The 16,323-nt window shown below is 45.5% G+C and overlaps 1 protein-coding gene across 1 annotated transcript in view; it reads right to left on the bottom strand.

Moving 5' to 3' along the window:
- Nucleotides 1–15,119, bottom strand: part of SH3GL3 (SH3 domain containing GRB2 like 3, endophilin A3) — a 127,748-nt gene extending 112,629 nt beyond the window's left edge. The window contains exon 1 of the mRNA XM_026510568.4: nt 15,026–15,119. Coding sequence (XP_026366353.3) covers nt 15,026–15,070 — 45 coding nt within the window. The 5' untranslated portion in view covers nt 15,071–15,119. The remainder of the gene's footprint in view (nt 1–15,025) is intronic.
- Nucleotides 15,120–16,323: the final 1,204 nt, after the last annotated feature.

Genomic DNA, 16,323 nt, shown 5'->3' with positions numbered 1-16,323 from the left:
TCTCAAAATATTCCTAAATAGGTCACTACAAGCAAAGCACTGGCTCCACCTCATTTCTCGCCAGCGTTTGCACAGTCGTGTGAGGCTGCCCACTCATTTGAAAGCCTGCCTTCTGCATCTCTGCCCACTCGGCGCTGTCGATTTGTATCATGACTTGACAGCTCCCTGCCCTGACACCTGATCATTCCACAGCTCCCGCATCGTGCCAGCCAAGCTCCTTTGCAGAGCCTACCACGGTAGCGCATGCTCAGCGCTGCTCCACCCAGTGTGCCTTCCAACAAAGTTTCCAGGAACATCCCCAGACAAGAAGCCAAGAGCTGTCTTGTCAGAAGCCATGTTTAGCTCCTAAGCAAGTACTGGCAACACCATGGGCAACCAGGAATCATCCTTCTACTCTTCAAACCCGAGAACAAAAGCTGACCTGCAGATGAACCATTCAAGCCATACACGCTAGTCTAAGACCTTTAAGCAAAAGTTGCCAACCATTTGGCAGTGGAGCATATTAATTCATCACCCGTGGCTTTCTTTTGACCCGCATAGCTTTCTAAAATTCTAAATGAATGACCAATATTTTAAAAGTAGGACACTGTGGATAAAATGTAGATTTTGAACATCCCTCCCACAAGTCAAGAGAATCTAAACAAACCATAGGTTGGAGTTAAACAGAAGGAGACCATCCAGGTTGCAATTCACCATCCTTGCCGGGTGCTAAATGCTTATTCAACATTAGCAGATAGTTACTGAGCACCCACTATATGCCAGGTGGTGTTGAAAAGGTTTAGGAGGCCATAAGGGATAAACAGGACAAGAAATTAACAGACAGTTATATCTGCTAAGCAGGGATTTTAATTGGGTACCACAGACCACTTCTGTTTTAAGGAAGATGGAATAGATATAGTTTTTCCTATTTCTCCCACTAACTGGAACTAAAAACTCTGGACACTATATATAATATAAAGATAAGATCCTGAAAGGTGGAAAGAAGAAGGTATATTAGCTAGAAATCTCAGGACCCAAGAAATGACACAGGGGTGAGTTTCCTGCACTTTCTTTTTTCCCTATATACCCAAGAGTTGGAGCTAAAGAAGCCAGCAACCCAGAAATACTAACAGGTGCAAGGGGAGAAATGTCCCAGTAAAGACCCATCACTCTCTCTAGCCAAAACCAGGCAAGGGACAGACTAGCAAGACAGAAAATGTTTAGAGAATAACCATTCTACTACAGCTCTACTCCAAACACTACAGAAAAAAAACTGTGGCCCCAACCCCACCCACACCAGCAAAGGATGAGTGCAAAACCTAGACTTCCACCTTTCCCAGGCTATAATGAGGTGACCCAACCCTCACCCCCCTCCTTACCCTGGAGTCACGCCAAACAAGACCAAGTAGGGAGCCGGGACTTTCATCTCCACCAGGGAGTAACAACTTTCACCTTGCCCTCACCTTTGAGGTCAGCAGAGACTATGGAGGAAGCCTCGGCTTCCACTTCCACAAGGGACAATGAGATGCCCCACCCATCTTTGCTGGGAGGCCTAGTAGAGAGTCAGGACTTTCACCACTGCCCGGTGGTAATAAGGCCATCCACTCTTGTGGTGTTGGCTGAGGCCACTTGGGGAGCAGTAGCAAGGCTGTTCTACCTGTCCCAGAAAGCTATCAGTGAAGGCCCAGTGGGGAGCCAGAACTCCCACTCTGAGTACCAAGACTCTGAGTGGGGAAACAGGGCATCCACCCCCACTTGGAAGTAAAGGCAGTGCCACCATCTGTCCCTGCCACAGCAGTGAGAGAGAAAGCCAGTAAAAACAGGCAATTTAAATGAGATCTAGTCTTGGGGCACCTGGGTGGCTCGGTTGAGTGTCCGACTCTTGATTTTGGCTCAGATAATGATCTCAGGGTTATGAGTTCGAGTTCTGCATCAAGCTCCACACTGGGTGTGGAGGTTAGGATTCTCCCTCTCCCTCTCCCACTGTCCCTCCCCCTGTGCCCACAATATCTCCAAATAAATACATAAATGAATAAAGATCTAGTCTTATAAAATATTATTTACAATGCCCAGGTTTCAATTTAAAAATCACCATCATGCCAAGCACCAGGAAGATTTCAAACTGAATGAGAAAAGACAATCAAGAGATGTCAACACCAAGATGACAGAACAAGCAAAATTATCTGACAGATTTTAAATGAGCTGACAAGCAATTATGACAATGCTCAAAACTAATGAAAAAATAGGAAGTCTCAGCAAAGAAATAGAAAGTTTCATCAAAGAAACAGACAATATAAAGAAAAATAGAATAGAAATCTACGATAGAAATTGTAGAACTGAAAAATACAATAACTGAAATGAAAAGATTCAACCTTCAACTCAATCACAGAACACAGGAGAAAACAATCAGTGACCTGGAAGGTAGAACAACAGAAATTACCCAATCTGAACAACAGAGAGGAAATAAACTAGGGGGAAAAAAAGAATAGAGCTCAGGGACATGTGGGACTGTAACAAAAGAGCTAACATTCATGTCATCAGGATCCTAAAAGGAGAGGAAAGAGGGCGGGGCAAAAAACCCCGAAAACAAACAAAAACAAAAACAAACAAATAAAACACACCACACTAGAAGAAATAAGGGCTGATGGGGTGCCTGGGTGGTACAGTAGGTTAAGCATCTGTCTCTTGGTTTTGGCTCAGGTTGTGATCTCAGGGTCATGGAATTGAGCCCTGTGTCAGGACCCATACTCAGTGGGGAGTCTGCTTGAGATTTTCTGTCTCCCTCTCCCTCTGCACCTCCCCACCACGTTCGTTCTCTCTATTCCTAATAAATAAATAAATCTTTTAAAAAACTAAGAGAGAAAGAAGGCTGAAAACTTCCAAATTTGGCAAAAGACATAAACCTACAGATTGAAGAAGCTAACTGAACTCCAAGCAGGATAAAACAAAAGAAACCCACATCAAAACAACATGGTCAAACTTCTAAAAACCAAAGAGAAAGAATCTTAAAAGCACTGAAAAAGAAACGATACCTAACATATAGAGGAAAACACCATCCAAATTATAGATTTCTCATCAGAAATCACAGACGTTGGAAGAAAGTGGCACGATATTCAGTGCTGAAAGAAAATTGCGGTCAACCTGGAATCCTATAACCAGGACTGAAGGGGAAAATCAAGATATTCTCAGATGAATAAAAACTAAGAGAATTTATTGCCAGCAGACCTATCCTAAAAGAACAGCTAGAGGCATTTCTCAAAATAGAAAGGAAATGATGAAAGAAGTAACCCTGGAACAGCAGGAAGGAGGGAAGAACATAGCAAGCAAAAATATATGGTAGTGAGTATAGACTCCTCCTCTTGAGTTTTCTAAATCATGCTTGATGACAAAAGCAGAATCACTGATGATTAAGTGATGAGGCGTAAATCGATATCATAAGACACTGATGAATTTCCAAACATATGCAGAGGAAATATTCAACACAGAGTAAATATTAAACACAATTATATTATAAATGGAGGAGGATAATGGGACATTTGGGAGATAAGTCTACATTTCACTACGACTGCTAGAATGATAATACCAGTAGACTGTGATAAATTATGTAGACAGAATGTGATACCTAGAGCAGCCACTGAAAATGCTATACAAAGAGATAGACTCAAAAACACTATGAAATTGACCCTTGAACAACACGGGTCTGAATTGCAGGGGTCCACCTGTATACTTTTTTTTTTTTAAGAGTTGACAGCAAAAGCCACAAAATGTTTATTTACAACTGTCCATCCATCTTTCCATGGGACCTAATCAAAGGAGACAGGTGCAGAGGTCCGGTCTGCTGCTCTAAGTGTGGGCTGGAGGCAGTCAGCAGCTCTCCTGTAGATCCAAAACCAGACATGGCTGCACGTCACCTAGTATACTGAGGGGGTAACTGGGTCTAGGGGGCTCCCTGGCTCCCTCACCACCCAAGCTCTTCACACACCCAGGCTCCAGAGCTGCACCAGGGGAGCCACAGACCTCAGCTCCTCCCCACCAGATGCAGACCCCGCCCCCCAGCCATACCATCTTCCCCAGGCCTGCCCATTCAGGTGTGCCTGCAGCTGCCAATGGTCCCGGGCCAGTGGTACACCTCCAGGCAGATGCGGCAGGTGTACTGCACCTCCATGTCTATGTTGCTGCCCAGGGGCTGCTACTGCTGAGCTGAGGCCACCAGGCCACACAAGATCAGCATCTTGGGGCCACACTGTTGCCACCCTGCATCCCTCTCTTCCACCCATACACATTTTTTTCAACAAATACACATACAACACTATAAACGTATTTTCCCTTCCTTATGATTTCCTTAATAACACTTTCTTTTCTCTAGCTTATGTTACTGTAAAATGACAGTGTATAACACATTTAACATACAAAATATGTGTTAATCTACTATGTGATTGGTAAGGCTTTTGGTCAACAGCAATCTACTAGTAATTAAGTTTTAGGGGAGTCAAAACTTATATGTGGATATTCACACAGGAAAACAAGGGGGAAAGATAAGAAATAAAACAGAGGGGCGCCTGGGTGGCACAGCGGTTAAGCGTCTGCCTTCGGCTCAGGGCGTGATCCCGGCGTGATGGGGTCGAGCCCCACATCAGGCTCCTCCGCTATGAGCCTGCTTCTTCCTCTCCCACTCCCCCTGCTTGTGTTCCCTCTCTCGCTGGCTGTCTCTATCTCTGTCGAATAAATAAAATCTTTAAAAAAAAAAAAAAAGAAATAAAACAGAAAAAAAATTAGTATCCTTTAGCCCTAACATATAAATAATTATATTAAATGTAAGTGGTCTAAATACACCAATTAAAAGACTGGCAGATTGGATTAAAAAGCATGGCTTAACTATATGCCATCTATAAGAAACTTAATTCAAATATTGCAATATAGGCAGGTTGAAAGTAAAAGGATAAAAAATTTATATCATGCAAACATTAATCAAAAGAAAGCAGAATTGGCTATATTAATATCATATACAGACTTCAGGGCAAAGAATATTACCAGAGACAGAGAGGGACATTCTACAACGACAACGGATTTAAAAGGGTAAATCCACCAAGTAGACACAGCAACCCTAGATGTGTAGGCACCAAATAGTAGAGCTGCAAATTATACAAAACAAAAACTGACAGCAGTGAAAGAGGAAATAAACAAATCTAGTTCTATATATGAAGTCTTCTCCCAACAATTAATAGTACTTGACAGAAAAATCAATAAGGATATGGAAGAATCCAACACTATTAGCCTAATCAATACCTACAGAATACTCCACCCAACTAGAGCAGATACACATTACTTTCAAGTACCCACACAACATATACCAAGACAGACCATACCCTGAGCCAGAAAATAAACCTCAACAATTTTTTTTTAAATTGAAATCACACAAAGCGTGTTCTCTAACGGCAATGGAATTAAATTAGAAATCAGTAACAGGAGCATAACAGGAAAAATGCCAAGCACTTAGGGACTAAAATGCACAATTCTAAATAATCAATGGATCAAAGGGAAAGTCTTAAGGGAAATCAAGAAGTACAATGAACTGAATGAAAATTAAAATACAACATATCAAAATCAGTGAGACACAACTAACACAGTATTGAGAGGGAAATACATAGCAACAATGAATACATTAGAAAAGAGGAAAAATCTCAAAATCAATGATCTGATGTCCCTCAAGAACACAGAAAAATAAAATAATTAACAAAATAAAGCAAAGCAAGCAGAGGAAGGAAATAAAGAGCAAAAATCAGTGAAATTGAAAATAGCAAAAAACAACAGAAACAAAGACCTGGTTTGAAAAGATCAATAAAACTGACAAAACTCTAATAAGACAAAGTAAAAGGAAGAAGACACTAATTACCAATATCAGGAATGAAAAGGGGGACATTACTATGGACCCTGCATACCACAAAATTATAATAAGGGAAGACTAACTCTCCACACATAAAATTGATAACCTAAATGAAATAGACCAATTCCTTGAAAAACACAAACTAATAAAATTCCTGAATGAGAAACTTTTTTTAATGATTTTATTTTTAACTCATCTCTACACCCAACATGGGACTCAAACTCACAACCCCGAGATCAAGAGTCACATGCTTACTGACTCGGCCAGCCAGGCATCCCCTAAGTAAGAAACTTCTAATCCCAGATGGTTTCACTAAAAAATTCTACTAAATGTCAAAAAAACAATTAACACCAATTCTACACAATCTCCTCCAGAAAACAGAATAAGAGAGAATACCCAATTCATTTTATTAAGGCAGTATTACCTGACACCAAAACTACACAGACAGGATTGCTTGGCAGGCTCAGTTACTACAGCATGCAACTCTTGATCTCAGGGTCGTGAGTTCATGCCCAACGTTGGGCATTGAGCCTACTTAATTAAAAACAAACAAACAAACACAAAACAAAACAAACCCACACAGTACCAAAAATTCCAATATCCCTCATGAATATAGACACAAAAAAAAACCATGACAAAATATCAGCAAATAAACTCTTGTATTCCTATGAACTTATTCTATATATTTAAAAAGAAATATACACAATGACCAGGTGCATTTTAGTCCACGGATGCAGAGTTGGTTCAATTCTCAAAATCAACTGATGTAGTCCATCATATTAATACACTAATGAAAAACTACAAGATCGTATCAACTGATGTAGAAAAGCATTTGACAAGATTCAACACCTACTCATGATAAAAAAAAAAAAATACTCAGAAAAATAGAAATAGAGGGGAACTTCCCCAATGTGATAAAGAATATCTGCAAAAACCCTACAACTAACTATTGCACTTAAGAGTGAAAGACTGAATGGTTTCCCCTCGGATGGGGAACAAGGCAAGGATCCCACTTTCACCACGGTTATCAAATAATGCTGAAGGTTGCAGCTAGTGTAATAAAGCAAGAAAAAGAAATAAAAGGTATAAAGATTGGGAGGGAAGAAATACAACTGTCCTATTTTCAGATGACGTGACTGTTTACATAGAAAATCCCAGGGAATCTTAATTAAAAAAAAAAAACCAATAATACACAAAATCAATAATATTTTTACACACTAACAGTGAAGATATGGATATTAAAAATATAATACTTTTTACAATTGCTTTAAAAGAACATGAAATACTTAGGTGCAAATTTAGCAAAATATGTACAGGACTTGTGCTCTGAAAACTACAAAATGCCAATGTAAGAAATCCAAGAGCAAATTACATGGAGGGACATGCTGTGTCCACTGACTAGAAGACTCAGCATAGGAAAACTGTCAGTGCTCCCCAAACTGATACACAGGTGTGATGCAACTGCTATCTAGGTCAGAAAGGTTTTTTCTGTAGACATAGGAAAGATGATTCTAAAATTGAGACAAAAATACTAGAATAGCTTAAAACAATTTTTAAAAAGAAGACTAGCATGGGTAGAATCAATCTGATTTCAAGACTTACCATGTAGCTACAGTGATCAAGATGGGATTATGCTGACAAAGGAATGGACAAATACACGTAGATGAATGAAGAAAACAGAGAGACATGAATATGCCCACACGCATATGCCCAAATGATTTTGACAATGGTACAAAAGCAATTCAGTGGATTTTCAACAAGTGTTCAGTGGATATCTATGGGCAAAAAATGATCTCTGGTCCAAGTCTCACGCCTTTTTTTCTAATTAACTCAAAATAGATTATAGACTTAAATGTAAAATATAAAACTTTGTAGAAAAAAGCAGAAGAAAAATCTCAGGATCCAGGGCTAGGCAGAGTTCTTAGATACCAAAAAGCATGATCCATAAAGGAAGAAATTCTCAAACAGGACTTCGTTGAAATTAAAAACTCTTGCTCTATGAAAGACCAGGTTAAGAGGATAAAAGGAAACTACAGACTGGAAGAAAACACTTGCAAACCACACGTCCAACAAAGGATTAGCATCCAGAACATATAAGAACTCACAACAATTTTAAAGATCCTATTAAAAATGTGCTAAAGATATGAACAGACATTTCACTTAAGAGGAGATACAGAAAGCCAATAAGCTAATAAGCACAGGAAAAGTTGTTAGCCATTAGACAAAAACAAATTAAAACCACAATGAAATTAAAAATAAAATAAAACAGTAACAGTAAATGCTGAGGAGGATGTGGAAAGACTGGAACCCTCACATGTTACTGGTAGGAATGTGCCATGTGCAGCCACTCTGGAAAACTGAGACAGTTTCTTAAAATACTGAACATGTTAACTACCATAAGACCCAACAATTGCACTCCTGAGCATTTATCCCAGAAAAATGCAAAAACACATAAAAACCTGTACATATTTACAATAGCTATATTCGTAAGAGCCCCAACCTGGAAACAATCCCCATGTCCTTCCACAAGTAAGTGGTTCAACTGTAGGATGTCCATCCCCTTGTAACACTAAGGATACACACCACAACCTAGATGAATCTCTACTGTGCATTATGCAGAGCTAAAAACCCAATCCCAAAAGGTTATAGACCATACAGTTCCACTTATTTAACACTTCCAAAATGACAAAATTAAAGAGAGGAGGACAAATTAATGGTTGCCCGGGGTTGAAGAGGGAGTAGGGGCCGGAGGGAAGTGGGTGTAGCCATCATCTGTTCTGTATCCTGACTGTATCACTTTAAGTGGCTTGGTTGTGATCATGAACTACAGATTTGCAAAATGTTACCACCAGGGGAAACAAACCATGTAAAGGGTACAGGGATCTGTATTATTTCTCCCAACTGCTTGTGAATCTGTAGCTATCTCAAAACAAAGTGTAATTTAAAAATACACGGGATTATGGGGCGCCTGGGTGGCTCAGTCCTTAAGCGTCTGCCTTCGGCTCAGGGCATGATACAGCGTTCTCGGATCGAACCCCACATCGGGCTCTTCCGCTGGGAGCCTGCTTCTTCCTCTCCCACTCCCCCTGCTTGTGTTCCCTCTCTCGCTGGCTGTCTCTCTCTGTCAAATAAATAAATAAAATCTTTAAAAAAAAATACACGGGATTATAAAGGAAACCAATGACACTGAATGCACTTGTCAAAACATTAAAATATTTGTGGTGTGGTTTTCAAAAACACCTGGGTAATGTGATAGCGAGGGCACAGCTCCATCTGAATTGGGTGGTGAGGGAAGACTTTGCTGATGAGGCACCCTGAATTCTGTGCTGTGATCTAAGTGACAAGGAGACACCTTGCAAAGATCAAGAGGCCAGGCAGGGCAGGTCGAGGGAACAGCTACTACAAAAGCCCCGAGATAAGAAGACCTTAGCACATCAAGGGAACGGAGAGGTCAGTGTGTCTGATCCCCAGCAGGAGGAGGGAGGGGGAGGCCAAGCGATGTGTGGTTTCACAGGCCAGAGGAGGAGGAAGTCTGGGTTTTATTCTAAATGCCACTGGAAGCCACTGAAGAATTAAAGACTTAGGAGAAGAATGATTCCGTCTGAGACTCATTTTAAAAAGAGCATCGTGACCACTGTGAGTAACCGGATTGTTGCCCATAGGAATAAAGGTCTGGGAAGTGGGTGGGAGAGTATGAGAGGCCATGGTCAGGGCCAGGAGCAGAGTGGCAGCAGAGATAAGAGAGAGATGAGCACATTAGCAGTTTATTTTGAAAACAGAACCAAGAGGAAGGGCTCTCTGATGAACTTCCTTTCCAATGAGGGAAAGAAAAAAAAATCAAAGATGAGTCCTGGTTTCCATTTTGTTTTACTTGAGCCCCTGAGCACAGGGCCGGTGTGGTCTACTGAGCTAGAGACGACCTGCGGAAGAACAGGTTGGGATGGAGAAAATCCAGAGTTCAACTTTGGATATCTTCAATTTGAGAGCCTTTTAAATATCCAAGGGGTGAGGCGACGTATGAGTTCGTCAGGAGTCTGTATTGAGGAGCACCAGGACTGGAAATACCACTCAAAGAGGAATCAATGTATGGATTGTCTATACATCCGTGAGGCTGGAGAAGATTCCTTGTCAGGGTGGAGGCTGAGACAAAGGGGAGGTGCCCAAGCAGAGCCCTGGGGCACTCCAGGATGTCTCGGGGAGGGGGAAGTCAGAAAGAGCAATCAAGGAGGCCTGCAAGAGGAAAACCAAGCCAGTGTAGGAGCTGTGAGCGGAGTATGGTCCTTGCGGTCACAGGCTGCTGAGGGTCAGGTGGGGAAGTGATCCCAAGATGTGACAACTGGGGGGTGGGGGGGGGTCACACAAGACCTAGGCCTCAGAGCGCTAGAGAGGACAGCCAGCAGGAGCCGGCTGAGAACAGGAGATGAGAAAGTAGAGATGGGGCAACAATGTTCTCAACACATTTTGCTGGGAAGGGGAGAGAGAAAACTGGGTGGGGTGAAGCGGGATCTCAGACCAAGCAAGGGCTTTCCCCTAACTTTTTTCAAGATAGGCCATAAGAGAGTATGTGCATACAATGCAACATCCCGGAGAAGAAGAAGGGCAGGGTGTGGAGCCCAGAGGGAGGCTGCCAGGTGTGCTGCATCCTTGTTACTCCAGGACAGACAGACGGGCGCCCACGCTTCAGCTGGCAGATCCCTCCAGGCCTCGGAACAGTGGCCCACCAGAAGAAACTACATGGCCCTGGTACGGCACCCAGGTCACCAGGCCTGGATCAGCAGCTCTGAGCAGGCAAAGAAAGCACCTGGTGGCATCGCTGTGGGAGAAAGACGTATCCACACCAGGGGGAACGTCACCACCTTCCCGTGGATTAGAAAGAAAGCCAGAAGGAGCAACGCCCGGGCTCAGGAAAGTCACTGCTGCTGGTGCTGTGGTGACGACATGTGGACGTGACCCTGGGAATTGCAAGGCAAGAGCTCCCTGGGAAGGCATTTCACAGAACTCGAACAGTCACAATAGCGAAGGTACCTCCCTGACCCCATCCCCAGCGCTTCCCCCAGACCCTTCCCCCAACTCAACACTTTCCCAGGTTTCCATTGAAATGCAAAATCCAAGTATCCACATCTTGATGGTGTAGCTCCTCCGAAGTCCATTCGCCTCTTCGCCAAATACTGTAGTGTATCAGTCCTGTTTACCAGCAGTTTTGTTTGTAACAGTTCCCCCAAATACACATGATCTCACACACACTTAACTTTGGGTAACCTAATTTACATTCAATTTGTTAATAAAGCTGAAAAAATAATCTGAAAAAAATAGCCAAAAAAAAAATCCCTGCTTAAATGCCTTCTTTAAATCAAATTCCAAGCAAATGATACCCTAAATTACATTTGCTTTAGAGAAAAAAACGTCACCATGGGTAAGAAATGTTTGGATTATATTGTGTAAAAATCAAAATCTATGTGGCTCGGACATCTAGTCTAGCACCCTGACTTAAAATTAAAAAAAAAAACACACAAAGATTTATATATGAATATATCAAGCCATCTATGTGGAAAGGAGCAAGAATGTTTTAGCGTCATATATTTTCTGATGCATCTCAGAGAAAAAAATAAATCACTATGGATTTTGCAAAGTGCATTTTTATCTTTCTCTCTAACGAGACAGTGAAACAAGAGACGTTCATTGCCTCCCTAGAGATTCTCATAATTTACAAAGACTATCCTTCTCTGAAGTGTTTACCCATAAATGGCCAAGATGGGCAGCTGGTTGTCACATGAAAAATGTCTAGGCCCCTTATGACCGCTCATCATTTTTTCTGGTTAATGCATTAAAAGAGGGTAGGGGAGTTACTCCCCCCCCCCAAAAAAAAAAAAAACCTGTTTTAACACGAAGCCTACAAGTGTCACCAACATCTAGGGTCACCACTATATGGTTAATCTGGAGACAGAAGAAAAAGAGGAAAGATAAACTGCTCCCTAGACTTCCCTGGGATGGGGAACACGTCTTCTAGGAGTCCAGAGAGAAAGAATATGGCTATTTGCACAGTGTTCAGGCCAGAAGAAATACAGGTGTGGCCTGAGCTTCCTATGCCAACAATAACCATTGTCAAGAAAACCACCATGAATTATGCCTTATTAAGCATAATCAATACAAATCAATGAGTGGTAACCCTAATGTAATTACTCTAACTTGCCTCCAGTAGGAGGGTACATTTAAAAATCCTTTCAAGAGGAAAAAAAAGGAATTATGAACTAGGGACACTTAGGTTCTAAGTCCCAAATGCTGAAGAAGAGAATTAACTAAATTAACTAAATTTTGTGATCAACTCCACTTGTGCTTTCTTACTTTATTTCTCCCTCTTCCCTGTTGGTCTCCACCTGCTGCCAAAAGGAGGAATAATCCCTGGGGATTACAGTTTTTCATTTTCTGTAAAATAAAGGGATTTTTTCCCCCTCAGAGATAAGTGAGGTACCAAGAAAGAAGAACCAGTTATCAGGAGGTTATAAGTTATGTTACCTTGTCTATTGTTGAGAAAAATCATCTCCAGTCACCATTGTCCTAGTTCCCTTATTTGTAAAAGATCCACTGTATCATCTTTCTCCAAAATACTTTAATTGAATTAAGAATTTCAGAACTGGGAGGTATATACTGAGATATAATCCACAGACCACACAATTCACCCATAAAGGTGAATTCCATGGTTTTTGGAATATTCAGAGTTGTGCAAGCATCACTACAATCAATTTTAGAACAGAGACATAGCTTCCGAATCCTCTAATCCAAGGTACAGACAAAACTAAGATTCAGATGGGTTAAGTCACGTTCCCAAGGTCACGGAGCTGGTCAGGAGCACAGCCAGGCTTGGATCCTGGGAATTATCAAGCCACTGACATCATCTGGGACGGTCTTTCCCCTGCCCTGGAAAGGTTCTATGTGAATTAAAACCTGCTGTTAAAATGTTGTCTGAGAAGAATGTCTGGCATTTTTTACTCTCATGCTCCCTCTTATATTAAACCCAGTCTAATTTCTCCACCAAATCTGTCCCATTGCAAGATTTCTTAGACTTCTAGAACAGATAAAAACTTAGTATCTACTGGGTACTTTGACCACAAAACGTGGTTTGTAAAGCACAGAGAAAATCTGTGATTCCTTTCTATTCCAATAAATGCACAAAAGATCTCAGCTCATGCAACAAAGGTCTAAATCAGACCCACTCCCCTTTTGTGAATTAATGGACTGAACACGGGCGGTTAAACTCAATGACCTCACCACTACCATGACACTTCTCCAATGCCAATAACTTCCTAAGACTTCAACCATTCACCTGGCTAGTGGTCAGAAACCAACTTGAATCACCCTTGAACTTATGTCTCTGTCTTCTCTGAGATGTGCTCCTTTAAGTTCATATCAAATAAATGAAAATCTTCAAAAAAGGTCAGTTCCTGGCCAGTGCTCAGGAAGCCAGTGCAACAGGCACAGCCAGGGATTACCGCGGCACTGCCCAGCCTCCTAGCTGCCCAAGGCGAGGGCGAGCTCTCCTTCTGAGCTCACAGCAGCACTTGCCCACTGTTCCTGCCTTTAAAGGTCCCCCACCCTGTTTCCATGACACTCTCCTCTCTCCTGCATTCTACCAGTTCTTTCCTTCCTCTGCTCCATCACCCCAAAAGTTTCCTTTATTCAATAAATATTTATTGAATGGCCATTGCTTATCAAGGACTGGGCTAAACATTGTCCCTAAATGTGGCTGCTCCTGAGAGTCTATATTTAGCTCATCGTGCATTTTCTGACTTTCCTGCGCTTACATTTATTAATGTCCATTTAGGGCTTAAATCTCCAAGAGTCTGTAGTTCCAGTCTTGGCCTCACCCCCTGGGACCCAGATCAGGGTGTGCACCAGCCCTGAGGCCAGTGACATCTGAATGGCCCCAGACACTTCAGAGGGCCCGGGGCCAGCGATGAGTGCACCCAGCTGGCCCCTCCTCCAGGACTCCTTATTCACCTGAATAGCACCACTGTCCACCCAGTGTCCCCAACCAGAATCTGGGCATCACCCAGTTTCTTCATAGAAGGGGTGTAAGTGAGGGGACAGCAGTGTCCTCAGTCCGAGACTGAGGCTAGAAGAAGACAATTCTCTAATTTCAGCTGCTTTCCCATTTGTGGCAGAAGCAGGCTTAAGATCTCATAAATGTGGACTCCGAAAGAAATCTGTCCACCTTGGTGCGAGCCAAATTGGGGGACTGGGGGTAGGGAGAGACAGAGCAACAGAACCGGGGCTGCAGGTGTCGGATACGTTCTACAGTGTGCGCTCTGCCATGGCCGGAAGAGACTGCAATCTTGGAATCCAAATTTGCTTGTCGTCAACACACACACTCACGCACACACAGCAATTTCATGCCTCCCTGCCTGTTTTCCTGTTTCCCTGTTTCCTCCGTTCAGAACGCCCTTCCCCCTTCCCTCCCACACCACCCCCCCAACCACAATCCCTGCTCCTACTTAATTCCCAAACGACGCGTCCCCTCCTCCGGGAAGCTTTCCCGGACGCCCCCACCATGCTGTCTGCCGCGCTCTGCGCGTGGAGGTGCGTCTAACACTGTTTACGTGTCTGCCAGCGTCTCCGCGCCAGACCGCCGCTCTCCAGAAGCAGAAACCGGGCCGGCGCCGCCAGGACGGCGCGCCGGCGAGGCACCGCCATGGGGAGCCCCAGCCCGGGGTCCGGCGCGGTCCGGTGGGGTTCACCTCCAGGCGCGCGCGGGGCCCGGCATCCCAGGACCCGCCGCGAGGCTACAAGACGCGCCCCCGAGGACTTCCAACCTCCAGGTAGGCGCCCGGCGGCCCCGGGGTCTCCGGCCGAGAGCGAGTAAGGGGGCGGCGCCGAGCGCAGCGCGCAGGCCTCCGCACGCCCCTCTCCCGCGCGCGAGCCCCTGCGGCCCGCCACCTCTGCTCCCGGCCCACGGAAGCCTTTCGAGTGACAGCGCTCGGGGAAGAGCGCGGGCCGGGGGCTGCGGGGGGCGGCGGCGGAGGGAGGCGGCGGAGGGAGCAGGCGGCCCTCGCTGCACTTCAGAGCCCCAAGAGAGGCCCCTCGGGGCGCCAGAGGCCTTAAGCCTCGGGGGACCGCGGCCCCCTGGTCCTCCCCCACCCCATCCCGACCTCCCCCGTGCCTCCCTACCTGGCTGGCTTTGTGGAACTGCTTCTTCAGCCCCGCCACCGACATCGCGACTGTGCCCGCCCGGGGCCGGGGGTCTCCGGGCTCCGCCGGGCCGCGCGGCCGCGACGCGCTGGGAGAGCGGGCGCCGGGGCCGGTCCCCGCGCGGCTGGGCTCCGCCGGGCCCGCCTCCCACGGCCAGGGCCACGGCCACCGCCGCTGTCACACTCGCACACACGCGCGCACGCAGATGGCAACACGGCGTTCCAGAGCCCCTGCGCAGCCCATTGGCCGAGCCGCGGCGGTATGCAAATGAGGCCGCCGGGGCCGCCCACGCCTCATTGTTGCGTGGAGACCCGGGGGCCGAGCGGCCGGGAAGCGGGGCCTGGGGGCTGGGCGTGGGGAGGGCCGGTCCGGCGGGTAGGCCCACGCAGGGCTTCCGGGGGGCCAGGGGCTGTAGCATGGCCACGGCTGGGGAGGGAAGGCGCACCTCTCGTGCTTCTGGGACTTGGTGCGAAACCTGCTTTTGCTGGCGGGCAACATCGCCTCCCTCAGGCGCAATTTGGGTAGGTGTGCCTTCTCAGGCAGGGACGCTCCCAAGTCCGCCTCGGGGGACAGAAATGGGACCGGAGGTGGAACCTGTGGTAGGAGGGCAGCAAGGCTGTTTCTTCTTTCCCCCGCACGCTGCCGTGGGTGCAGTCTGCCCACATGACTGTGGCCTTCTTGGAGGGCCAGCAGTTTATTGGGTAATTTGCTGATAAATATGGTGCTCGCGAAGCCCACTGTCAACTACATGAAAAGCAAGGGTCTCCAAGGAGCTGTGAAGCACGCGCGGGACCCCGCCCCCCTCGGTAATTCCTACCAGTTGCGTAGGTTATCGAGCGTCATTTTGCACAGCTGAGGCCCAGCCCGGGGGCCTGGAGCGTCGTGTGCTTCCTTGTGCCAGACCTGCCCCCACCAGGTCAGCGTCTGCGCAGAACCCTGCCTCCAAAGTTCCCCAGGGCTCCGGAGACCTGCCACCCCACTCTGAGCCCCTGGGCAAACACTGCTGGAAGCAAACATCTTCCTCCTCCAGGCTCCACCCTAAGGTAAAGAAGTTCCTCTTTTCTGACCCTCCTCAGGTCCCGTCTGGGATGACCAAGAGCCGTGGTTTGCCCAGGACGCTTTGCTTTACGCCTGCTGTTCCCTGGCGTCCAGGGGGTCCTGCGTTTCTCCAGGAAAAAAAATCCTTTGCCATTAGCTCTGGACTCCCTTGTCCCTGACTTCATCCCAGTGAGGATTCGTGAGTAACTTCCCTGTACGTGTTTCCTCACTATCCCTTA

This window comes from Ursus arctos, unplaced genomic scaffold, assembly GCF_023065955.2.
Source record: "Ursus arctos isolate Adak ecotype North America unplaced genomic scaffold, UrsArc2.0 scaffold_28, whole genome shotgun sequence".
Taxonomy (NCBI): Eukaryota; Metazoa; Chordata; class Mammalia; order Carnivora; family Ursidae; genus Ursus; species Ursus arctos.
Note: the sequence above shows the minus strand (reverse complement) of the source record. Positions and strands in the feature narration are given on the sequence as shown.